Raw genomic sequence first — 25,952 nt, forward strand, 5'->3', positions numbered from 1 at the left:
GATTCAGTAACATTCGATTTCTTTAGATCCATGTGCTGTCTTTCAGGTCTCAACCTGTTTTTGGTTTCCTCATATCTAATCTTGCTACAAGTAAATGGCACTGGAGTCTGGACCAGATCGTGTTGTGCCTTTTGTCATGTTTCTTTGTGGTTGATTTGATTTTGTTGTCAAATTCTTGTTAACCTGTTTTGTGTTTCCTCATATCTAGCTCAATGAGCATTCATATATTTTCGACATCCCAACCTACAAGTTTATTTTCTCTTCTTGACTGCGAAATGGAATTAAGCAGTTTGAAAAAGAAAAAAAAAACAAAAAACAAAAAAACATTAAGGAGACTTTTAGGATGGACCATTAGAGTGTGGTGGGAAATTCCAGCCGCATCAGCACGGCACCCGCACAAGACAAGATCCATCACATGTTTTGGTCGACTTGTGATCCTCTCGCAATCCTTTGATCGATGCCTAACGAGCTTATTATAAAATTTTGTATAATGTATGCACGCATGCCTAGGTTTCTGATTTTTTTATTTTGTATTTATATTACCTAGGGGTTTACATATTATATGCTCTCAAGGATATAAACTAATGAAAATTAATGAAAAAAACTTGAAAATTTTGAGTTTTAACGATAAGAACAAAATAAAAGATAAAGTGAATAGTATCAGGATTGATTTTTTAGTGTAAAAATATGGTTTTTCGTTAAAGTGAACAATAACAGAAGTTTTTCGTTAAAGTTTTCTATAAACTATGTATATTACAAAGATGACAAACATAAATCAAGAAATAGTACAATATTGCAGATAACTTTGTAATTAGATAGTGAGTTTTACAATTTGTTGATGGCAATATTTGGTTCACAATAGTACAACTGTAAAAACCAAAATTATATAAACAAACGGCTAAAATTGTTATGCATCAAATATATACTAGAAATTGTAAAAACTAAAAAGACTTGTTTCATGTTAACATTATTGTTCTCAAAAGTGTAAACACATATTGCGCAAGACAATCTCGGCAGTAGTGGATCAGATGTATGATTTTTACTATGATGGGTCATGGTGTAAAAGTTGCGAAATTTCTTTTAGACAAAAATATTGAGAAATTTAAATTGTAACGAAATTTACCTCTTGAAGATGCATACTTATATATAAGTGAAACAAATAAAATGAAAAAAAAATCAAGATTGGTGCAAAACACATAAATTAGAAAGTTATTAGCACTCAAGTCATATAGTATCTTTCTATTAAACGTTTAGGTGAAAGATCGGTGCAAAATGATTCTTTTAAAGTAATAATAACAGTTTTTAAAACTTAAATAAAAGTTTCGAATATATAACCAGATAACAAATTATGTATTAAGCAAAAAAAAAAGTTTCATAAATTGTATAACACCGTTCAGTAAAAATGAAACAAAAAAAATGTACTAGAATGTGATTTTGATTTATGTACTGTATACATGACAAACCAACCTTTTTTTTTTATTTTTTTTATTTTTTGGGAAACATGACAATCTAACTTTTGTTCCAACATATATAGGCTGGGGAAGATGAGCTTTGTCTGTATCTCAAGCTCCCACCCTTTAGTCTGGAGCGAGCAGATTTCTCTAGTGAGCATTATGGAGTCCAGCCTATCACAGCTAACTAGCGAAATTGTTCATCCAGTTTGTCTGGCATCCACAGGATCACATAATCACATGATCATCCCTTCGTGTTTCCACCGAGTTTCAGTATTGCTCCAATATCTCAGATTGTGGGATGTGCGACTTAGGTAGAGCCACGATGAACACATCAAATTTCGATAGAACGAAAAAAATGCAAAATTTTCCCTCAAAATTTCATATGATTTGGATTGATCAAGTAGGAAATTAAAAAAATTAAAATGAAACCATCCTCCGAAAGTTCCTTGTGTGAAACTCTTTCTTAATTTATATTTTGAATGAAATAGACATGGCATATATTGACCCAAAAAAATGCACACTACATGGTTATATCTCAATATCATGCAATCTACATGGTTATCGTCTTCTATTAAAAAAAGGCTTATCACATTATTCTGATTAATTATCTATGAAAAAAAAAATCTTAATTTGGTACATAGTTTTGAGACAAAGTGGTTTGAGTGTGAATTTGTTGCGACATTGATGTAACAGCGAATAACAGATATACCTATTTGCACGCAAGATATAACGGCGAATAAGAGTATGAAAGATATACTCTATGGGTGCGTTTGTTGCACCGGAATGTCTCGGACTGGACTAGCTTCAGGGATTAAGCTGGACTGGCTTAGACTAAACTAAGCTGGACTAGCTTAGTGAAACGTTTGGTGCAATGTTGGACTAAAAAGCAGGGTAATGAAAACAGTATTATCACCAGTTTCTCTTCGTGACTATACATCGTATATTATAAGTCATAACCTTTGCTGCTGAACAACTTTAAAGTAATTTTCATACAGGTATCTCCAAGATAAATAAAAACAGAGGAATTAGAATTCTCTGCTTCGAATGATTAACTCATGGAATCGTGCCATGCGAGGGAGATTAAACCTGACGTTATGTCATTAACAACTTTCATGTGATTATTAACCCATGAAAAAGGGAAGGCAGAATTCAAGCAAATGGGTCATTCAACAGGTACGACTATTAAGCTTTTACGGTAAAGAAATTTGAAGAGAAAACTGACAGCAGCCAAACACGGGCAGATGATGCATATGCTTAGGAGTCAAGACTATCATTCCGCCCCAATCTCAGCAAATGAAGCATCAGTTGCAGAAGTCTGGTCTTCTAATAGCTTCGCTTGGTGTTCTGCATGTTCTCTTTCACACTGAGTGATTCCCATTATAATGTCAAGCATGGTACCTGTTGTGCCGAAAAACACAAGCGGTGCTAAAGTTTCCTTTTTATCCCCACTGGAATAGCTAACAAAGCCCCTGCTACGGAGAAAACCCAAGTGCCCATTGTGCTGCAGATAGCCATGCACAACATCATTCTACTACACTTTAAGCTAGAAAATAAATCAGAATAAACTTAAATGGGAAAGATTGTATCTATGATGCCAAAGAGAAGTACGGCCTGTGAACCATAAAGTGAAATTTGCCATGCTCTAATGAAGTTGAGTGACGTATTGCTGGTTTAGCCAGATTTTTCTGATAAACACATAATTTCTCTCTTTCGTGTAACGGCATGGGTCAACGAGACAATTAAAACAATTAAACTGAGTAGAAACCTCTGCAGGATTGCGAACCATAAAATTGTGGAAGAAAACATCACAAAAACTGTGTATGGAGTCCAATGAGTCAATAACTAATACTAACGGGAGCAAAAAAATGCTTGAATCACTTGTACAAGTTTTGGTAGACAGGTCTAAATTCTCCATGATAGCTAGAAGTCACTATAGTCAAATGTACAAGTATCCTGGTTTATAACAAAATCTTAAAGTTCAACACGAAATTGGTGATCTCCTAGCTCCACGAGGATTTGTTAATATCAATTTGTTTGATATTCCTTTTGAAAGGTGAACTCCAATATGTATAAAATTGTAATGATTAAATTGTTCAAGATATGCACAGCTTAAGAGTATCTGAATAACGAAGAAAAACTTTTGGATCAAAATAATAGAACATCTATGGTTATGTGCAACAAGCAGAACCTTCCAATAAGATAAATCCGTTGATGAAAGCTTCAGAAAACGATTACTCACAAAATTTTCCAAAGAGAAGCTTCCAATATGTTAAATATTCACTAGAAAACAAGTGGCACCCTCAAGGGCTGAAGAAATGGTTTTCCTTCTAGGTCTGAAGCTGAAGAAACGGTTAAATATTCGAATACAAAGCTCAAAAAAGATCAAGTATGATCAGAATAGGTAGAGAGGCTTCTTCTTAAATCTTAGCTCATCGCATAATTGTTCAACACATCCAATCCAACTAGATACCCCGTCACTGCCAATACAATACCAGTCATCATGGACATGATACATCCCTAATCCACTGCTAAGATCTCCATAAAAGGGTGAATTTCTCACACATTCCACTCAAAGAACCACAAAAATTGAAAACATCCATAAGCTGCGAATGGATTCCCGAATGTTAAATTCTTAATAAGTATATCCAAAAAACTAGTTGCAGTTAGTGACCTAGTGCCGTTCTACTAAGTTTGATAATTATGAATATTGGATTATAGTTAATCACCAAAAACCCTAAAGAAACTCAAAATCCCATTGAAATGCATAAACAAAACCGAAAGGAATGAACAAAAAACAATTGAATTCGGAAAATTAAAAAAGTACCCATTGAAATGCAAGGCAAACGAAGCTCACATGATCATACCATCGCCAGCGATACAGGTCCGTCGTCAATTGTTTATATGTTGGACGGCTACAAGGTAATGTGACAAGAAAGGAGAAGGGAAAGGGCGAAGGTGCGAAGGGACGAGGAGCAAGCTGCAGTTGCTGCGGTTGATGTGCGAAGGTACGAAGGAGAAGGGAGATGACGGGATTAGTGGGCGGCTTAGCAGTCCTCTCCGAATCAGTGGGGGGCCTCGCCAAGACCTGTTAGCGAGGGACTCAGTCGAGGCGAGTCCCTCCTCATCCCATTAAACTTAGTCCGGGTAGGAAACAAACACAAGACTGGACTAAAACTTAGTCCAATCCAGTCCAATGAAAGATAGTGAGTCCAAACAAACACACCCTATGTTTCTTGAATCAATCTCATCATGCATAGAGGTAAACTATAGATCTAACTTATCACACACATTGAAATTTGTTGAAAGGCATTTTTAATTTCCCGTTTTCTAGTTGTTTTCTTTAATTTTTTAGGGGTCACTTAATAGCCATTTTGAACATTTTTTTAGTTTTCAAATTTTCACTTTTCAGAAACTGAAATTTTGTTTGATAACTACTTTCAATGAAAACTGAAAACCAAAAAGTGAAAACTCAAGAAATAGTTTTCAGTTTCAATTTTGTGCAAACTTGATATTGATAATAGTTACCCAACAAGATTTTAGTTTTCAAGTGAAAAATAAAAACCTAACAATTGAAAACGAAATGATTATCAAAATGCCATTTAATTAGAAAAAGGTGGGGTAGACTGGAACTAGGCTTTACATATTTTAAAGAATACGAGTGGACCCAGGACTTACATATTTTAAACAGAACCGACTGGCCCGACCCATTTAACTCTTAAGGCCAGATGGTATAGGGCCAAGTAGTACTTGGGCCGCTACACCTTGGGCTCATGTTGGCCTTCCCGATCCAATCTACAGCCTACTGGAAACTATGGGTCCAACTCACTGTGCATATCAAAGTCAGTTGAAGGCCTTTTCAGTGTCCCACTTATAGATTATTTTCTTTGTTTTATTTTCTATTATATTTTTTTACAAGCAATATTGAAGGACATTAATTGAATCAATGATTTCAATTATATATTCTTTTTAAGACGAATTTAAATTATATTATTATTAACCTATTATGAGATTGAGCCACTTCATTTTTTAATGTAAAAAATATCATTCGTTAAAATATATATATATATATATTTAGGAAAAACCCAAAAGAAAATTACAAGAATATAATCTATTAAGTACAACATATAGGCAAAACCCAAAAGAAAATTATAAGAATTTCAGGATTTTGATGTCGAAAGCAGTGACATAATCAGATCCAATCGAACGATCTCGAATGTGCCCACAGAAAGAAAAATAGAATATCTCCATCTCTGTAGTCCATTGACTACTGCCCCTTTAGTTTTCCCTTCCAACCATTGGTCTATAAATACACACAACCCCCAACCACTACCTCCACCGCCACTCCACGGCTGCATATCTAAGCTAACCTTCTGCAACCCTTTTGCAAATTTGTATCAAACAGTTCAGATTTCAACCTTCAATGGCGGATGAGGTGGTTTTGTTGGATTTCTGGCCCAGCCCGTTTGGGATGAGGCTGAGGATCGCTCTGGCTGAGAAGGGCATCGAGTATGAGTACAAAGATGAGGACTTGAGGAACAAGAGCCCACTGTTGCTGCAGATGAACCCGGTTCACAAGAAGATCCCGGTTCTCATTCACAATGGAAAGCCCGTCTGTGAGTCCCTCATTGCGCTTCAGTACATTGATGAGGTTTGGAATGACAAGGCTCCACTCTTGCCCTCCGACTCTTACCTCAGAGCTCAGGCCAGGTTCTGGGCTGACTTCGTCGACAAGAAGGTGATTTTTACTCATTAATTTACTTATTTTTGTTTTGAATATGTTTGGTTTGAATTGAAACAATTGAACAATGCTGTATTAGAATTTTAAAATTATAAGTGTTTAGGGTGTAATGATTTTACCACTTAGGATTTGTATTAGAAGGGAAATTAAATGGAACTGGATCTCTGTTTATGTTTTCGGGTTAAGATTTCATGTTACGGTTTCGGGTTTAAGGTTTAAGCTTTAAGGTTTAAGGTTTAAGGTTTGTGATGTATATTTAGAAAGATATAAGCGGAAGATCTGAACTTGCCCAAAACAATGTATATTAATTTCCCCGAAATTTGGGATGTGAAATGCAGATATATGATATTGGGAGGAAGTTGTGGACAACCAAAGGAGAAGAATATGATGCAGCAAAAAAAGACTTTCTCGACTGCATCGGCGTGTTAGAAGGAGAGCTCGGAGACAAGCCCTTCTTTGGCGGGGATACCCTCGGATTTGTGGACGTCGCGCTAATTCCGTTCTATAGCTGGTTTCTTGTGTATGAAAAATTTGGCAACTTCAGTGTTGAGGCAGTGCACCCAAAGTTTATTGTCTGGGTTAAGAGGTGCATGGAGAAGGAGAGCGTGTCCAAGTCGCTTCCCGACCAGGAAAAGGTCTACGATTTTGTCGCACTTATGAGGAAAAAGTTTGGAATTGAGTAGATTTTGCTACCTCTTTTGGGTTGTTGAATTAGAATAAAAGGGCACTTGACCAAGCCTTGTACTGTATGAGGCACTTTATTGTGCCTCTGGTCGTTTATTTTGCTTTTGTCAAGTTACCACACTTGTCAACTTGTTATGTAAGGGATCTAAATCTACTTGATCAAATTTCTTATTTTGTTACTACATATCGAATGATGGATTATTGGCTGTCACCAGTTGCATTTAATCGTGAGTCTATCTCTCTTATCAGGTAACAAAGACTTATAAAGACTTATGATTGTATGCAACAGTGAATTTTCTCTTTATCCAACTTCGAGTCAACATTTTTCAATCATATGAGATCATGTGCAGCAGACCCAGCAAAAGATCTCACCTGAACATCTCGACAGAAAAACAAACTGAAAAGAAAATGAACTAGAAGAACGCATCCTAACATTCATCATCGAACTTTTAACACGGTGATTAGGACACATCTCAAATACATAAAATCTCGTCCGACTCCTCCATTGTTGACTTGACGCATAAACTTCTTGCAGATCAATTTGCTTCTTGCCAAATATCTAACACCTGCGTTTCAGTCTCACTTATATTGGCCAATTCTTGTTTCATAATCTATATTAAGTCAGCCAGTAATATTTTCTACATAAACATTTTTATTCCTGTAATTTGATTCATATTTCATTTTTGTTGATACAGTGCACACCTTGTCAACAACTGATTTGGTCATACCTATATGAACCTACTTCATGGGATCCCTGCACTAAACCAACTTTGCCTTTTGAAAATTCATAGTGCTCTTCATTAATCAGAAAGGAGGCGAAAATACAGCGACACCCTAATGAGACCCCCTTCCGATGTTGAACCATCACTCGGACTAGAACACCACAAATACACTTCAATGATTTTAAAAACAACCAAAACCTCATTTTCAAAGAACTCCATTTACCAACAAGTGACTTACATTTCAATTTGATTTAAACCAAAATTCTTAGGATTTTGAACGACCAGTGCAACAATAACAATCTGACAACCCCACAACGACACTCCAATGATACTCTCCATTTTATGATTTGAACTGGCACAACCACAACAACAATCTGATGACGTCACAATGACACTTCAACGATATATACTCTCATTTTTATGATTTTGAACCAACACAGCCACAATAACAATTTGAAGATGCCAAAACGACACCCCCATTTTTTTGATTTCGAACCACCTCAGCCACAACACTTCATTCAAGGAACCCTCTCCTTCTTCATTCCCTAACCACCACAACCAAATTTCAAATACCAAAAAAAAAAAAAAATCAAATAATTGAGCCAAAGCAAGATGAAACAGAGAGGGGAAGAAGAAGAATGGATACGGGAGGTGGAGCAATAAGAAGCTTACCTCCTTTCATGGTGTTCCAAATGTTATTTACCGCTCCAAATTCGATTAGTCAAGACGGCGCAATCGAAAAATGGATTTGAGAGTGTTGTTGGGTGTTGGAAGATTTTTTATCAATGAAGAACATGATGTCCAATAAAAAGATCAATGAAGGGTAGTGTGGACTTTTCACATGAAAATTTGATCAAAAGAACAATTTTTAATAAGTGTGATAAAAAATACAACAAATGTCAAAACATGTCTATTTTGACTAATTGCCGTATAATCTTCTAAGGTCATAATTGGATCTAGCCTTCAACAAAACCACTAAACTAAAAGCTAGTGACAATAACCCATAAGTAAATATTACTATAAAAGCGACCAAGAGTGATAATAAAACTTGGCAAAATAAATTTATATTGATAGTGGAGGTCAGATCTGCTCCATATCGAACTTGGCTTTCTCGTGCTATTAATTGTAGACACTTTTGATATTGCTGTGGTGTGATTGTTGTCACTGACCTTTAATGAGTCAAGGACCTATGAGTTGATTGGTGAATAAGATCTAAAAATGTGTTTTCACTAATGTAATATAAATAGGTGGTTATTCTAGCATTACTCTTCATATACAATTGCATGATTCAAATCTTTTTTGTAACCTTCTTCATGGCCTGGAATTATACAACTGTTTTTTTTCCCTAATAGTTCTTATTACACCTTTACTTGATTTGCATCACTTCCTTTATGTTAATAAAATTAGACGATTGCACATGCTTCCTTACGGACCCAAAGACAACATTTTTTTTTAACTATTCTAGTTCCGTGTGGTTGAATGGGATTACAAGGTTTAGGGTTTTAGGGATGTAGCACACCCCAACTTCATAGCACAATCGACGTAAAAATATTCTGAAAATTCATCCACGCCAAAACAAACCTGGAGTATAATGTCCTGATTCCAACTTCCGATCGTATTTTTCGTCTCCATCCATCTGCAAAAAGTAAAATCTCGTTGTAAAAATTAATGTAAAGTACAGTAATCTACATTGATCGAACTAGGAACCAAATAAGACAATAACAACCTCTAAATCTTCAACTTCGAGCCGGTCCATCCACTCTGTTTCTCCTTTAACTCTATCCGAACACTAGAAGAAACTATAAAATGATAGCATTACATCTTAAGTACATTTATAATACACAGATTTGATGTGTGTCTGAGGAAATCTTTTAGGATTGCAAATTTGCTAAAATATATTGGAAAATAATCAAAAGAAAATCTAACCACTGAAAGTTTAACTGCAATTACCTGAAAAAAGTTTTGAAACATTACCTTCACCTGCCACATAATTTGCATTGACTTTTCTGCTACCACCAACAAAAGTGATAATAACTAAAGACTCCCGTAACTGCAATTAAAAACCAATGTGAGTGTTGAGAAAAAGAACAACAGGTTCAGTATCATGATATGTCTAACAACCAGAAAGCCCTTGAAGCTAAAGCCTAAAGAAGTATTATATCGTAGCGACCACTGGTGTCTTTGAGACTTCAGATTTGAAAGCCTGCCTGTGAAATCACAGGTAGTGATTCTTCCAGTATTTCCTGAGCATTGTCTCCACATCCAACAGTCAAAGCCAATATTCCTAAAGGAACTTTGACTCTAAAAACTACTTAGCCTAGGTGGCGCACAAGCTGAATAACTAATAAACTAACTATGTTCTTCGGTTGAATGCGGAGCGTGCCAACTCGTCGGCCAAGCTCGGCTGGGGAGTGAATAAATGTTGATGTGACGTTGGGCACTGATGACTTCTGAATCTTGCGACTGCGGCCGAGAAAGGAACATGTCTCGGCCCTTTGGGTTCTAGAGCCTGAAGACAAGGCTGTTAATTCAGTAGATCGACGATCGCAGGGTTGGATCCACCGCAAAATCACCTTCTTCCTCAAAAATTGTATCCAACATTTTCGTCAACGGGCGTTTGCTTATTGAAATGAACTGTGATACTGCAACTTCTGTACGAGTACTCTTGGAGTTTGGCACTTTACCATTCCTTCCATTGCAATGGAGGTATGGAATTATGACAATGCAGTTCTGGAAAGGGAAAATTGGGAAGGTAGAGGAAGATGGAGAGGTTGAGAGAGAATATGCTGCAATGAACAATTTTCTGGGGTTTTGTAGGGGTTTTAGAGATTGAAATTTGGCTGTTACTTTTGTCTTGATGGCTACATCTAAGGACATTCGGTACTTTCCCAATCCACCCTTAATATTTTAACAAATGAGTCCACGTTCTAATTAAATTAGTTTAGTCTATGAAGAAAGAGATTCGAACTTTGATGCAAGAGAATTAACGAGCTGGTCTAACTCACAGATGCACTATAAGGATTGTCGATAACAATATCATTTTTATTTTTTAGCTTTCATTTATACGTTAAGTGTAAAGGGAAACTATTAGATAAAGGAGAGATGGTGGTGAGACGAGGAGGGGAAATGAAGAACAACGCATGAAACCAACTTTGCCTTTCGAAAATTCATAGTGCTCTTCATTAATCGGAAAGGAGGCAAAAATACAACTTTACCCTGTTGAAGAACAATTCAGAAATAAACAAAAATAACATAAACTCTAATATTTTATTAACCAAAATATACTTGCTATGCAAAACGAAAATTATACAATAATACAAAAATTAATATTACTAACTTGATTACAGAAGATAGAGGCTAGCGTAAAAGCTATGTCATTCGAACAGTATTTACGTCCCACTCCTGTGCTTGTGGTTCTACAACGTCTGCTCGACCAGGATTCAACTACCTAATTCTATAATCCGCACTGGATTCTAGAACTCTAGCGAATTTTCTTTTTGTGGGTTTACTCTTTGAAAATTTCATACAGAAGAAAGAAGGAAGAAAAAGATAATTCATTTGGATACTGTGATTGCAGATATATAGGTTGTTTCACACTCTTTCAAATACCAGTTCAGTGTATGTGAAGGTACACAACTCTTTCTAAGAGCTGTGTCTTTTAATCAAAACGTTTTTAATTAATAAATTAATTAAAAACTTAATCCGAAAATTAAAAATAATGAATCAGCCTAATCCACACAATCATAAGGCCCAAGCCTTCAATCCATTTCCAAATGGCCCATGTTGTAATTACTAGATTAAAGCACTAAATCTATATAAAGGCTCTTGAGAATCTTGTTTTCCCCAATGTTGGACAAGAGTCTCAAAACTTCCAACATGCCCTTCGATATATAGTTGACTTCATTTTTATTTTTATCATTTTTACTTCTTTATATACAATTTTGGATAATGCATGCCTAGGTTTCTGATTTTTTTTTTAATATTACCTAGGGGTTTACATATTATATGCTCGTGTGAAGATACTTTCAAGGATATAAACTGTGTATATTGCAAAGATGACAAACATAAATCAAGAAATAGTACAATATTGCAAAAAACTTTGTAATTAGGATATAGTGAGTTTTACAATTTGTTGATGGAAATATTTGGTTTACAATATTACAACTGTAAAAACCAAAATTATATAAACAAACAGTTATTCTGATGAAATTATCTATTAAAAAAAGGCTGATCACATTATTCTGATTAAATTATCTATGTAAAAAAAATAATCTTAATTTGGTACATAGTTTCAAGACAAAGTGGTTTGAGTGTGAATTTGTTGTGACACTGATGTAACAGCGAATAACAAATATACCTATTTGCATGCAAGATATAACGGCAAATAAGAGTATGAAAGATATATTCTATGTTTCTTGAATCAATCTCATCACCCATAAAGGTAAACTATAGATCTAACTTATCACACATATTGAAATTTGTTGAATGACATTTTTAATTTCCCGTTTTCTAGTTGTTTTCTTTAATTTTTTAGGGGTCACTTAGTAGCCATTTTGAACAATTTTTAGTTTTCAATTTTTCAATTTTCAAAAACTGAAATTTGTTTAGTAAGTACTTTCCGTTTTTAGTGAAAACTGAAAACCAAAAGGTAAAAACTCAAGAAAATAATTTTCAATTTCAAATTTTCGCAAACTTAATACTGATAATAGAACCTGAAAATGCAATGACTATCAAAATGACAGTTAGTTAAACCAATGAGCGATTGTGGACAAAATTGGGCTAGACTGGAACTAGGCTTTACATATTTTAAATACGAGAAACTATGGGTCCAACTCACTGTGTGTATCAAAAATGGTTGAAGGCCTTTTCAGTATCTAACTCATAGACAATGACTAAAATATCGATACTATCGGCGAAATATCGCCGATATTATCGTTTTTCAGAAAGACCGATATTTTCCCACGTATTCCCCTAATTGTCAAAATATCGCGATATTATCGATAATATCGCGATATATGCGATATTATCGAAACAATCATCGTGGCTACGTCATCGAAAAGGCAGCCGAGGCTGCGTCGTTGCAGCTGCCCAGATCTCTCTCTACAATCTAGGTTCAAACCCAAGATCTGCGCCTCCGTCGCTGGAAATGAAAAATCCATTTTCTTCGGATCCCAAAACCCGCTCGGGTTTGAATCAAACTGTTTGATGGATCCCTTTGCCTAATGGTAGTCGCCGGGAGGTGAGAAAGGGAGGAGGAACGGTCCACAAGTGGTGATGGTGCTCGCCGGAGTGTGCGCCACTGTGGTGGAGGTCACGGTGTGGTGTGGGTGTGGTGTGTTTGTGCTTCGGGTGTGGTGTGGGTGTGGTGTGGCTTTGCTAGAGGTTTCTGGAAAAGAGAGAGAGAGAGAGAGAGAGAGAGAGAGAGGGGAGAAAGATTTCTGGGATTTTGTGGGCTGATAGGAAATAAGAGAGAGAGAGAGACTTATGGGATACGAAAAAGAAGAAAATAAAGTAGAGGAAGAAGAAGTGAGAGAGGAGGAACAGGATAGGAAAAACAAAATGTCAGATATAGGATTGGGAGTCTCAATTTGGGACCTTGGGTTATGTGAGGGAGGTGAGGTGGAGGGGTCACCATGTGGTTTAAAGAAAATGTTAAACACTAATTTCATTCAAAATATCTTATATTTATTTTTTTATTTTTTTAAATTAAATTGTTTTATTTGGGAAATCCATCTTTGAGACCTTGAAAGTCTCTTTGAAGATCAGATCATGCTATATACTTGAAACTCTAACGTCACATATACTATTTTTTTGTAAAAGAAATAACATATTTTTCATATCTTTCTTATATTGTACTAATTCATTATATATAAATGATTATGGTGTGTTTAAACTTCTTTCATTCATTACTATATATTTTCTACACTCACAATGTTTGCCAGCTCGCTATATAATCAACTTAAATCAGTTAAATCCATCATGCAATGCATTTCCTTCCAATTTTTTGTGAATAGATAATTGACTAAATAAACATCCTGCAAAGTTTCAATAAAAATTTTCAAGTTTTTCTTACAATTTCCGTGGTTTTTATTCAATTTTTATCGATATCGATAATATCCCGATATTTTCATCGAAATTTCCGTGTTTTTGGACTACCGATATTTCCGATATCATCGATATTTTATACCTTGCTCATAGATTATTTTTCTAGGAAAAATTTGAAATAAGTCCAATTTTATAAGCCTAATTTTAAAATAGGTTCAATTTTTAGTGATATTTTATTTTTGAAATATATCCAATTTTTAGTTACTTTGGATCCATATCAAAATACCTTTATTTTCTATTATATTTTTTTACAAGGGATATTGAAGGACATGAACTGGCTTCAACTATAAATCCCTTCTTGTTACAAAGTTGAATTCTTGACCAGTTAAAAGAAGGAAGAAAAGTTGAAGGATTTTGTACATGTCACTTTACAGCAGTAGCGGAAGTCATTAATCTTACGTTTCACAAGTTCAGTCTGATCACACCAACTTTTTATTTTAAAATTTAACAATTTAATTTACTGAACACTGCATTTAGTCAAAAGTTAAAACCCCAAAAAAAATTATAAGAATATCAGGATTTTAATGTCGTAAGCAGTGACATAATCAGATCCAAATCGAACGGTCTCGAATGTGTCCAAAAAAGAAGAAAAATAGAATATCTCCATTCCTGTAGTCCATTGACTACTGCCCATTTAGTTTTTCACTTCAACTTTTGTATATAACAGACACAACCCCCCACCACTACCTCCACCGCCAGTCTACAGCTTCATATCTAAGCTAACCTTCTGCGACCCTTTTGAAAATTTGTATCAAACAGTTCAGATTTCAACCTTCAATGGCGGATGAGGTGGTTTTGTTGGATTTCTGGCCCAGCCCGTTTGGGATGAGGCTGAGGATCGCTCTGGCTGAGAAGGGCATCGAGTATGAGTACAAAGAAGATGACTTGTGGAACAAGAGCCCATTGTTGCTGCAGATGAACCCGGTTCACAAGAAGATCCCGGTTCTCATTCACAATGGAAAACCGGTCTGTGAGTCCCTCATTGCACTTCAGTACATTGATGAGGTTTGGAATGATAAGGCTCCACTCTTGCCCTCTGACTCTTACCTCAGAGCCCAGGCCAGGTTCTGGGCTGACTTCGTCGACAAGAAGGTGATTTTTACTCATTAATTTACTTATTTGTAGGATTATTTTTGTTTTGAATATGTTTGGTTTGAAACAATTGAACAATGTTGTTTTAGAATTTTAAGATTATAAGTGTTTAGGGTGTATAATGATTTTACCACTTAGGATTTGTATTAGAAGGGAAATTAAATGGAACTGGATCTCTGTTTATGTTTTCGGGTTAAGATTTCATGTAATGGTTTCGGGTTTAGGGTTTGAGGTTTAAGGTGTGTGATGTATATTTAGAAAGATATAAGCAGAAGATCTGAACTTGCAGATACATGAGAATGGGAGGAAGTTGTGGACAACCAAAGGAGAAGAATATGATGCAGCAAAGAAAGACTTTCTCGACTGCATCGGCGTGTTAGAAGGAGAGCTCGGAAACAAGCCCTTCTTTGGCGGGGAGACCCTCGGATTCGTGGACGTGGCGCTTGTTCCATTCTATAGCTGGTTTCTTGTGTATGAAAAATTTGGCAACTTCAGTGTTGAGGCAGAGCACCCAAAGTTCATTGCCTGGGTTAAGAGGTGCATGGAGAAGGAGAGCGTGTCCAAGTCGCTTCCCGAGCAGGAAAAGGTCTACGATTTCTTCATGCTTATAAGGAAAAAGCGTGGGATTGAGTAGATATTGGTGGAAGCCTGGCAAGAAGCTATTGATGATCAGTGTCATTCCAACTTGTTTAGGTCATTGGTTTTTCTGTCTTTCAAGATTCAACTGTTTTCGGTTGTTGAATTAGAATAAAAGGGCACTTGACAAGGCTTGCACTGTATGAGGCACTTTATTGTGCCTCAGGTCAATATGTTTATTTTGCTTCTGTAGTCAACCTATCACAGTGTTGTCAACTTGTTATGCAAGGGATCTAAATCTACTTGATCAATTTTCTTATTTTGTAACTACATATCGAATGATGGATTATTGGCTGTCACCAGTTGCATTTAATCGTGAGTCTATCTTTCTTATCAGGTAACAAAGACTCATGGTTGTATGCGGTAGATTATACAGTGAATTTTCTTTTTATCCAACTTTGAGTCAACATTGATAAGTCATATGAGATCAGGTGCAGCAGACACAGCAAAAGATCTCACCAGAACATCTCAGACAGAAAAACAAACTGAAAAGAAAATGAACTAGAATAACGCATCCTAACATTCATCATCGAACTTTTAACATGGTGATCAGGACAATCTCAAATACATAAAACCTCGTCCGACTCCGCCATTGTTGACTTGATGCACAAACTTCTTGCAGATCAATTTGCTTCTTGCCAAATATTTGACACCTACGTTTCAGTCTCACTTATATTGGCCAATTTTTGTTTCATAATCTATATTAAGTCAGCCAGTAATATTTTCTACATAAACATTTTTATTCCTGTAATTTGATTCATATTTCATTTTTGTATACCTATATAAACCTACTTCATGGGATCCCTGCGCTAAACCAACTTTGCCTTTTGAAAATTCATAGTGCTCTTCATTAATTAGAAAGGAGGCAAAAATACAGCAACGCCCTAATGAGACCCCCTTCCGATGTTGAGCCCTAATGATACCCCCTTCCGATGTTGAACCATCACTCAGACTAGAACACCACAATGACACCACAATTACACTTCAATGATTTAAAAAACAACCAAAACCTCATTTTCAAAGAACTCCATTTACCAACAAGTGACTTACATTTCAATTTGATTTAAACCAAAATTCTTAAGATTTTGAACCACCAGTGCAACAATAACAATCTGACAACCCCACAACGACACTCCAATGATACTCTCCATTTTATGATTTGAACTGGCACAACCACAACAACAATCTGATGATGTCACAATGACATTCCAACGATATATACTTCCCTTTTTATGATTTTGAACCAACACAACCACAACAACAATTTGAAGATGCCAAAACGACACACCCCCATTTTTTTGATTTCGAACCACCTCAGCCACAACACTTCATTCAAGGAACCCTCTCCTTCTACATTCCCTAACCACCACAACCAAATTTCAAATACAAAAAAAATCAAATAATTGAGCTAAAGCAAGATGAAACAGAGAGGGGAAGAAGAAGAATGGATACGGGAGGTGGAGCAATAAGAAGCTTACCTCCTTTCATGGTGTTCCAAATGTTATTTACCGCTCCAAATTCAATTAGTCAAGACGGCGCAATCGAAAAATGGATTTGGGAGTGTTGTTGGGTGTTGGTAGTTTTTTTTTTATCAATGAAGAACATGATGACCAATAAAAAGATAAGTGAAGGGTAGTGTGGACTTTTCATATGAAAATTTGATCAAAAGAACAATTTTTAATAAGTGTGATAAAAAATATAACCAAATGTCAAAACATATCTATTTTGGCTAATTGCTGTATAATCTTCTGAGGTCATAATTGGATCTAGCCTCCAACAAAACCACTAAACTAAAAGCTAGTGACAGTAACCCATAAGTAAATATTACTATAAAAGCGACCGAGAGTGATAATAAAACTTGGCAAAATAAATTTATATTGATAGTGGAGGTTAGATTTGCTCCATATCGAGGCTCCTTATCGGACTTGGCTTTCTCGTGCTATTAATTGTAGACACTTTTGATATTGTTGTGGAGTGATTGTTGTCACTGGCCTTTAATGAGTCAAGGACCTATGAGTTGATTGGTGAATAAGATCTAAAAATGTGTTTTCACTAATGTAATATAAATAGGTGGTTATTCTAGCATTACTCTTCATATACAATTGGATGATTCAAATCTTTTTTGTAACCTTCTTCATGGCCTGGAATTATACAACTGTTTTTTTCCCTAATAGTTCTTATTACACCTTTACTTGATTTGCATCACTTCCTTTATGTTAATAAAATTAGACGATTGCACATGCTTCCTTACGGACCCAAAGACAACATTTTTTTTTAACCATTCTAGTTCCGTGTGGTTGAATGGGATTACAGGCTTTAGGGTTTTAGGGATGCAGCACACCCCAATATTGCTAAAGGAATTGTGACTCTAAAAACTACTTAGCCTAGGTGGTGCACATACCGAATAGCTAATAAGTTAACTACGTTCTTCGGTTGAATGCGGAGTGTGCCAACTCGTCTGTCAAGCTCGGCCGGGGAGTGAATAAATGTTGATGTGACGTTGGGCACTGATGACTTCTGAATCTTGCGATTGCGGCCGAGGAAGGAGCACATCTCGCCCTTTGGGTTCTAAAGCCTGAAGACAAGGCTGCTAGTTCAGTAGATTGACGACCGCGAGATTGGATCCACCGCAAAATCACCTTCTTCCTCAAAAATTGTATCCAGCATTTTCGTCAATGGGCGTTTGCTTATTGAAATGAACTGTGATACTGCAACTTCTGTACGAGTACTCTTGGAGTTTGGCACTTTACCATTCCTTCCATTGCAATGGAGGTATGGAATTATGACAATGCAGTTCTGGAAAGGGAAAATTGGGAAGGTAGAGGAAGATGGAGAGGTTGAAAGAGAATATGGTGCAATGAACAATTTTCTGGGGTTTTGTAGGGGTTTTAGAGATTGAAATTTGGCTGTTATTTTTGTCTTGACGGCTACATCTAAGGACATTTGGTACTTTCCCAATCCACCTTTAATATTCTAACTAATGAGTCCACGTTCTAATTAAATTAGTTTAGTCTATGAAGAAAGAAATTCGAACTTTGATGCACAAGAACTAACGAGCTGGTCTAACTCACAACTGCACTATAAGAATTGTCGATAACAATATCATTTTTATTTTTTAGCTTTCATTTTTACGTTAAGGGTAAAGAGAAAACATTAGATAAAGGAGATATGGTGGTGAGATGAGGAGGGGAAATGAAGAACAATGCATGAAACCAACTTTGCCTATCGAAAATTCATAGTGCTCTTCATTAATAAGAAAGGAGGCAAAAATACAACTTTGCCCTTCGGTGTATAGTTGACTTCATTTTTATTTTTTATCATTTTTACTTCTTCTTTATATACAATTTTGGATAATGCATGCATGCGTGCCTAGGTTTCTGATTTTTTTTTATATTACCTAGGGGTTTACATATTATATGCTCGCGTGAAGATACTGTAGACATCGAAATTTCGATAAATAAATGTTGACCGATAAATCAAAGTGTCAACGCTCGTGTATTACATAAATTTTACACGTAGCGTGTGACTCAACGAAAATTGAAATGAGTTGGAAAAAGTCATCAAATAGAACACGTGTCAACACCTGGCAGAAACGACTTATTTCATCTGGGATATTATATTCAAAATTAAGCCTTGGAAAATTCTATAAATACAAGCCCATTTCATTCATTTGGAGGGGGAACCAAAATCATTAGGCAAAATTCTTGAAGCTCTGAAGCTCTGAAACTCCGAAGCTCTCAAGCATCCAGGTTCCCGAAGAATCAAGAAAGTGTTCTTCGTTCTTCGTTCTTCGTTCTTCCAAGATCAAGCCCCAACGGCCCTTTGGATCAACAATCATCCACCAATTCAAGATCAAGCCCCGACGGCCCTTGAAGAAAGTGTTATTCGTTATTCGTTCATCGTTCTTCCAAGATCAAGCCCCAACGGCCTTTTGGATCAACAATCGTCCACCCATTCAAGATCAAGCCCCGACGACCCTTGAAGAAAGTGTTCTTCGTTCCTCGTTCATCGTTCTTCCAAAATCAAGCCCCGACGACCCTTAGATCAACCATCCATCAATTCAAGATCAAGCCCCAAAGGCCCTTGAAGAACTTCCACCAATTCAAGATCAAGCCCCGACAGCCCTTGAAGAAAGCACCATCGTTCATCATCCGTTCATCCAAGATCAAGCCCCAACGGCCCTTTGGATCAACAACGTCAACAAATCCACACATCTAACCGTTCTTCAAGATCAAGCCCAAAAGCCCTTGAAGATCCGTTCATCACTGTTCTTCAAGATCAAGCCCAAAAGCCCTTGAAGATCCGTTCATCGCCATTATTCAAGATCAAGCCCAAAAGCCCTTGAAGATCCGTTCATCACCATTATTCAAGATCAAGCCTCAACGGCCCTTGAAGAAACACTCATCCTTAAGATCAAGCCCCAACGGCTCCTTGAAGATCCGCTCAAATCCACCTTCAAAGATCAAGCCCACGGTCCCTTGAAGAAACTTCCAACAGTTCATCCAAGATCAAGCCTCGACGACCCTTGGATCAACGAAACATCCACAAATCAATACCTTACGGAAATCGAATCAGATGATCAAGATAAAAAGATTGTAACCTTACAAATCCATTAACACCAAAATCTTTCTTTGCACACGTTGTTCTTGTCTCTTTCGTTTCAGGAATTTTCCGTGTTCACAAATTGGCACACCCGGTGGGATAATCTCTACCTCTCATCTCTTTCTCCGTTCAAGAAATTCGAGCACACTTCCAAAATTAATGGCATCAAGGAAGGTTCAAACTGTTCCCGCAACTGGCGTAAAGAACAAGAGCGTCATCGTCGCAAGTGGTGTCATTTTAGGCATCACGACTCGAAGCAAGGCAAGAGCTACTTCTGCCGCCTCTTTCACCTCTGCATCAACTATGCCAAGGGAATAAGAGCACCCAAGGCACGAGCCTTTGATCACCTTAGCCTCACCAAGGGCACCAAGGAGCGAAAGTCCAAGGAAATACTCCGAATCCATACTCTCCGATGCCGATTCGAGCGGCAGTTCAGCCATGCAAGTCATGACCATTGGAGCAACTTCAATCGATGAGTAGCTGGCTCAAATGAATGAAGCAATCGCAAGGCTAACCCGAACTGTGGAAGAAAAAGACTTGCAAATCGCTGCACTCGTCAGCCGACTGGAGCCACAGGCGGCGAGAACCCTAACCCAGAAGATGAGCCTACGGTGGAGAGAATCGATGCGAAGCCGGAGCCAGACCAAGCAGCGGCACTCATGGGATCTCTTTCTATCCAGCAGTTGCAAGAGATGATCACCAACACCATCAAGGCACAGTACGAAGGGAGCTCAAATACCTCCGGGTTGTACTCAAAGCCTTATTCAAAGAAGATTGATGCCCTAAAGATACCGAGGGGATATCAACCACCAAAGTTCATGCAGTTTGATGGAAAAGGAAACCCAAAGCAGCATGTTGCACATTTTGTCGAAACTTGCAACAACGCGGGGACTGAGGTAGACTACCTCGCCAAGCAGTTTGTGCGCTCGCTAAAAGGAAACGCCTTTGAGTGGTACACGGACCTAGAGCCTGAGTCTATCAACAGCTGGGAACAGTTGGAAAGGGAATTCCTCAACCGCTTCTACAGCACCCGCCGCACTGTGAGCATGCTAGAGCTAACGAGCACAAAGCAGTGGAATGACGAGCCAGTCATTGACTACATCAACAGATGGCGCACTCTAAGCCTCGACTGTAAAGACAGGCTCTCGGAAACTTCTTCAATCGAGATGTGTATCCAAGGCATGCAATGGGGTTTGCAATACATCCTTCAAGGCATCAAACCACGGACCTTCGAGGAATTGGCCACTCGCGCCCATGACATGGAGTTGAGCATCGCCCATCATGGGAAGAAGGAACCGATCACCGACTACAAGAACGACAAAGTTCTTGAGACAAAGGTAGAGAAGGCTGCGTGGAAATCCACTAAAGAAGCGATGACGGTCAACACATCTCCCGTCAAAATCTCCACACGAGGCAAGGCGATTCAAACCGAAGCTTTTCGTGATCAAGAGATGCGTAGACGCACTTTGAAGGAGCTTGAGGAGAAGACTTATCCGTTCCCCGACTCTGATGTGGTTGCCATGCTGGATGACCTGTTGGACAAGAAGGTGATCAGTTTGCCTGAGTGCAGACGGCCGGAAGAGATGAATCGTACCGACAGCCCAAGATACTGTAAATTCCACCGCTTCATCAGCCATCCAACGGAAAAGTGCTTCGTACTGAAAGTGCTTCATACTGAAAGATCTCATCCTGAAGCTGGCACAACAAGGGAAAATCGAGCTTGACCTCGAAGACACGGTTGCGGCACACACTACTACTATCGTGTTTGGATCACTTGATCATATGCCTTTCCGAAGCATGCATGACCATTCCCGTCAATGTTCAAGTCATAAGGCACCTCCTACACAACCATCACCGGGGGCAAGCAACCAAGATGCAGCTACTGGTGATAAGAAAGAGTGGACATCGGCGACCTACAAAAAAACGAGGAAGCCAAGACCACAAGCCACAAGACCAAAAGAAGAGCCTAAACCCGCCCCTCGAACTTCAGTCTTCGAAAGGCTGAATTATTCAAAACCTAGAATTTCGGCACTTGATGACATTAGTGGTCAAGACCAAACTTCCGTCTTCAAAAGGCTTGAGACGCCAACACCGCAAAGATCTGTCTTTGAAAGGTTATCAAAACCCAAGAAACAAAGCGGCACAGCTAGATTTCCTCCACAACGGTCGGCTTTGGACAGACTTGAAGAAACTAAGAAGCCTTCTAGAAACAGGAAGACAACGCCAAAGGGAGAAAAGCTCGACAGTCTAGCAAGAAAAGACGATGTTCAAAGTTTGATTCCTTCAAGGATGAAGCGCCAAGCAACTTTGGAAGTCGACACAAAAGGACCACTGAAGGTAAGGAGGCGCACCATCATCTACACTGGCCAACCTTCACGGCAACAAACCCAAGAGGACCGCACTGAAGAGGAGGCCCAAGAAGACAAAGAAGACGAAATCCTGGAAGAAGACCTCACTTCCGGCTCTGTCAACTCAAAATCTTCACCTCAATCGCTGGGGGCATGCTCCAAAAACATGCCAGTCAAGCCGAGTGAAGTTAAAGGATGGACTTATGTCACTCATGTTCACCTCCAAAACATGCCAGTCAAGACTTCACATTTTTTATTGTTTTAGTGATTTCGATGACATCGATAATTATTTAATCTTGCGTTTGCTGCATTATTTAAACTTCTATATTCATATTCATCTTTTAGGGTTCATATTAATCTTGCGTACCTAGTAACATGAGTCGTATTAGCGCTAGAGTCATATACTACTTTTACAAATTGAGGATAGCCATTCTCCACATGAACTCCTACTCTCAATCTTTAGCCGTTTAATTGACGTATGTTTCTCATTGCAAGTTTTTCTTTCTTTTTTCTTCTTCTTTCCTTGTCATTGGGAGATGATCAGTGGAAAATGAGGAGAGACATGGCCTGTATTAAAGAAATCCGAGACCAATTTAGTTTTGATTTATTAATTAACTTCTACACCTAGATCATTAACAGAGATAGGGTCTTTATTTATTTTGTTCAAGACTAAGTCTAAAGACTTGTGAAATATATATAGAAGCATTATTTGTTAGCAGTAACGAGAGTGTCTTTTTTTTTTTTTTTTTTTTTTTTTTACTCGGAAAGACTTAGCACCACGGGTCATTTTTTTAAGGCTTTTTAGAAGTTGAATAAGATGATTTCAAACTATACTAAGATGATTTCAAATCATCATTTTGAAATCATTCGGCAACTACTAAACGTTCAGATGATTTGAAATATTTCGACAAATTAAACGTTCAAATGGTTATATTCAATCCCTGAAAATTAAAAATGAGTGTTATAAGATTTGAGAAATGGGGGGTGTAAAGAAAATGTGGGGTGTATGTACAAAATATAAGATGTATATTGAGAATGCAGGGTGTGGGGTATTATGGGAAAGTATGTGGGGTGTATGAAGATAATTTTTAAGTGGAAAAGCAAATATAGGGTGTATTAAGTATGTGAGGTTTATTCAACAATTTGTGGGATGTTAATATAATTAGCTAAACTGAAAACCAAAAAAATAAAAACTCAAAAAAGTAGTTTTTAGTTTCAAATTTTTGCAAACTTAATATTGATAATAGTTACCAAACAAAATTTTAATTTTTTAGAAGAAAAAAAAAACCTAAAAATGCAATGATTATCAAAATGAGTTAGTTAAACCAATGAGCGATTGTGGACAAAATTGGGCTGGACTGGAACTAGGCTTTACATATTTGAAATAGGAGTGGACCCAAGACTTACATATTTTAAACAGAACCTAATGGCCCGACCCATTTAACTCTTAGGGCCAGAGGTATAGGGCCAAGTACGACTTGGGCAGCTATACCTTGGGCTCTTGTTGGCCTTCCCGATCCAATCTACAGGCCTACTAGAAACTACGGGTCCAACTCACTGTGGGTATCAAAGTTGGTTGAAGGCCTTTTCAGTATCTAACTTATAGATTATTTTCTAGGGAGTTTTAACGAAAAGCCCACAGTATTGTTTATTTTAACGAAAAACCACATTTTTATACTAAAAAGTCAAACTTGATACTATTCACTTTACTCTTTATTTTGTCCTTATCATTAAAACTCAAAATTTTCAAACTTTTTTCATTAGTTTTCCTTATGTTCTATTACATTTTTTTACAAGGGATATTGAAGGACATGAGCTGGCTTCAACTATAAATCCCTTCTTGTTACAAAGTTGAATTCTTGACCAGTTAAAAGAAGGAAGAAAAGTAGAAGGATTTTGTTCATGCCACTTTACAGCAGTAGCGGAAATCATTAAATCTTACGTTTCACGAGTTTAGTTTGATCACACCAATTTTTTATTTTAAAATTTAACAATTTAATTTACTGAACACTACATTTAGTCAAAACCCAAAAGAAAATTATGAGAATTTCAGGATTTTAATGTCGTAAGCAGTTACATAATCAGATCCAAATCGAACGATCTCGAATGTATCCAAAAAAGAAGAAAAATAGAATATCTCCATTCCTGCAGTGTAGTTTTTCACTTCAACTTTTGTCTATAAATAGACACAACCCCCCACCACGACCTCCACCGCCAGTCCACGGCTTCATATCTAAGCTAACCTTCTGCGACCCTTTTGCAAACTTGTATCAAACTGTTCAGATTTCAACCTTCAATGGCGGATAAGGTGGTTTTGTTGGATTTCTGGCCCAGCCTCTTTGGGATGAGGCTGAGGATCGCTCTGGCTGAGAAGGGCATCGAGTATGAGTACAAGGAAGAGGACTTGTCGAACAAGAGCCCACTGTTGCTGCAGATGAACCCGGTTCACAAGAAGATCCCGGTTCTTATTCACAATGGAAAACCGGTCTCTGAGTCCCTTATTGCGCTTCAGTACATTGATGAGGTTTGGAATGATAAGGCTCCACTCTTGCCCTCTGACTCTTACCTCAGAGCCCAGGCCAGGTTCTGGGCTGACTTCGTCGACAAGAAGGTGATTTTTACTCATTAATTTACTTATTTGTAGGATTATTTTTGTTTTGAATATGTTTGGTTTGAAACAATTGAACAATGTTGTTTTAGAATTTTAAGATTATAAGTGTTTAGGGTGTATAATTATTTTACCACTTGGGATTTGTATTAGAAGGGAAATTAAATGGAACTGGATCTCTGTTTCTGTTTTCGGGTTAAGATTTCATGTAATGGTTCCGGTTTTAGGGTTTAGGGTTTAAGGTTTAAGGTTTGTGATGTATATTTAGAAAGATAAAAGCAGAAGATCTGAACTTGCCCAAAACAATGTATATTAATTTCCCCGAAATTTGGGATGTGAAATGCAGATATTCGAGAATCGGAAGAAGTTGAGGACAACCAAAGGAGAAGAATATGATGCAGCAAAAGAAGACTTTCTCGACTGCATCGGCGTGTTAGAAGGAGAGCTCGGAGACAAGCCCTTCTTTGGCGGGGAGACCCTCGGATTCGTGGACGTGGCGCTTGTTCCATTGTATAGCTGGTTTCTTGTGTATGAAAAAGCTGGCAACTTCAGTGTTGAGGCAGAGCACCCAAAGTTTATTGCCTGGGCTAAGAGGTGCATGGAGAAGGAGAGCGTGTCCAAGTCGCTTCCCGAGCAGGAAAAGGTCTACGATTTCTTCATGCTTACAAGGAAAAAGCGTGGGATTGAGTAGATATTGGTGGAAGCCTGGCAAGAAGCTATTGATGATCGGTGTCATTCCAACTTGTTAGGTCATTTGGTTTTTCTGTCTTTCAAGATTCAACTGTTTTCGGTTGTTGAATTAGAATAAAAGGGCACTTGACAGGGCTTGCACTGTATGAGGCACTTTATTGTGCCTCAGGTCAATATGTTTATTTTGCTTCTGTAGTCAACCTATCACACTGTTGTCAACTTGTTATGTAAGGGATCTAAATCTACTTGATCAAATTTCTTATTTTGTAACTA

At 37.5% G+C, this 25,952-nt stretch overlaps 3 protein-coding genes, 2 long non-coding RNA genes and 1 pseudogene across 5 annotated transcripts; 3 read left to right on the forward strand and 3 right to left on the reverse strand.

The window, feature by feature from the left end:
• Positions 1 to 2,476: 2,476 nt before the first annotated feature.
• On the reverse strand, positions 2,477 to 2,951 carry LOC114825250 (uncharacterized; annotated as a pseudogene).
• Positions 2,952 to 5,626: 2,675 nt separating this feature from the next.
• On the forward strand, positions 5,627 to 7,060 carry LOC103435649 (probable glutathione S-transferase). The gene is made up of 2 exons (XM_008374042.4): positions 5,627 to 6,189; positions 6,531 to 7,060. The coding sequence occupies exons 1-2, from the start codon at positions 5,875 to 5,877 to the stop codon at positions 6,873 to 6,875; spliced, it is 660 nt and encodes a 219-aa protein (XP_008372264.1). The 5' UTR covers positions 5,627 to 5,874; the 3' UTR covers positions 6,876 to 7,060.
• A 737-nt stretch (positions 7,061 to 7,797) lies between these two features.
• Positions 7,798 to 8,364, reverse strand: LOC139195956 (uncharacterized). Its single transcript, XR_011581040.1, has 2 exons — positions 8,271 to 8,364; positions 7,798 to 8,143 (listed from the first exon to the last, which is right to left on the reverse strand). It is a non-coding gene; the product is annotated as an uncharacterized lncRNA (long non-coding RNA).
• A 5,949-nt stretch (positions 8,365 to 14,313) lies between these two features.
• LOC103424011 (probable glutathione S-transferase) lies at positions 14,314 to 15,690 on the forward strand. The gene is made up of 2 exons (XM_070822614.1): positions 14,314 to 14,795; positions 15,085 to 15,690. The coding sequence occupies exons 1-2, from the start codon at positions 14,481 to 14,483 to the stop codon at positions 15,427 to 15,429; spliced, it is 660 nt and encodes a 219-aa protein (XP_070678715.1). The 5' UTR covers positions 14,314 to 14,480; the 3' UTR covers positions 15,430 to 15,690.
• Positions 15,691 to 16,572: 882 nt separating this feature from the next.
• LOC139196511 (uncharacterized) lies at positions 16,573 to 17,008 on the reverse strand. Its single transcript, XR_011581510.1, has 2 exons — positions 16,910 to 17,008; positions 16,573 to 16,790 (listed from the first exon to the last, which is right to left on the reverse strand). It is a non-coding gene; the product is annotated as an uncharacterized lncRNA (long non-coding RNA).
• A 7,486-nt stretch (positions 17,009 to 24,494) lies between these two features.
• Positions 24,495 to 25,952, forward strand: LOC103414617 (probable glutathione S-transferase). Its single transcript, XM_008352983.4, has 2 exons — positions 24,495 to 24,992; positions 25,336 to 25,952. Exons 1-2 carry the CDS (start codon positions 24,678 to 24,680, stop codon positions 25,678 to 25,680), a joined length of 660 nt encoding a protein of 219 aa, XP_008351205.3. The 5' UTR covers positions 24,495 to 24,677; the 3' UTR covers positions 25,681 to 25,952.

Source organism: Malus domestica, chromosome 05 (assembly GCF_042453785.1).
Source record: "Malus domestica chromosome 05, GDT2T_hap1".
NCBI classification, from domain to species: domain Eukaryota; kingdom Viridiplantae; phylum Streptophyta; class Magnoliopsida; order Rosales; family Rosaceae; genus Malus; species Malus domestica.

Excerpts from the sequence above, each read along its gene's own strand:
- LOC103424011 (XM_070822614.1), top strand. The coding sequence starts at position 14,481 with ATGGCGGATGAGGTGGTTTTGTTGGATTTCTGGCCCAGCCCGTTTGGG. Across the intron at positions 14,796-15,084 it reads CTGACTTCGTCGACAAGAAG|ATACATGAGAATGGGAGGAA; the intron begins GTGATTTTTACT and ends CTGAACTTGCAG.
- LOC103435649 (XM_008374042.4), top strand. The coding sequence starts at position 5,875 with ATGGCGGATGAGGTGGTTTTGTTGGATTTCTGGCCCAGCCCGTTTGGG. Across the intron at positions 6,190-6,530 it reads CTGACTTCGTCGACAAGAAG|ATATATGATATTGGGAGGAA; the intron begins GTGATTTTTACT and ends TGTGAAATGCAG.
- LOC103414617 (XM_008352983.4), top strand. The coding sequence starts at position 24,678 with ATGGCGGATAAGGTGGTTTTGTTGGATTTCTGGCCCAGCCTCTTTGGG. Across the intron at positions 24,993-25,335 it reads CTGACTTCGTCGACAAGAAG|ATATTCGAGAATCGGAAGAA; the intron begins GTGATTTTTACT and ends TGTGAAATGCAG.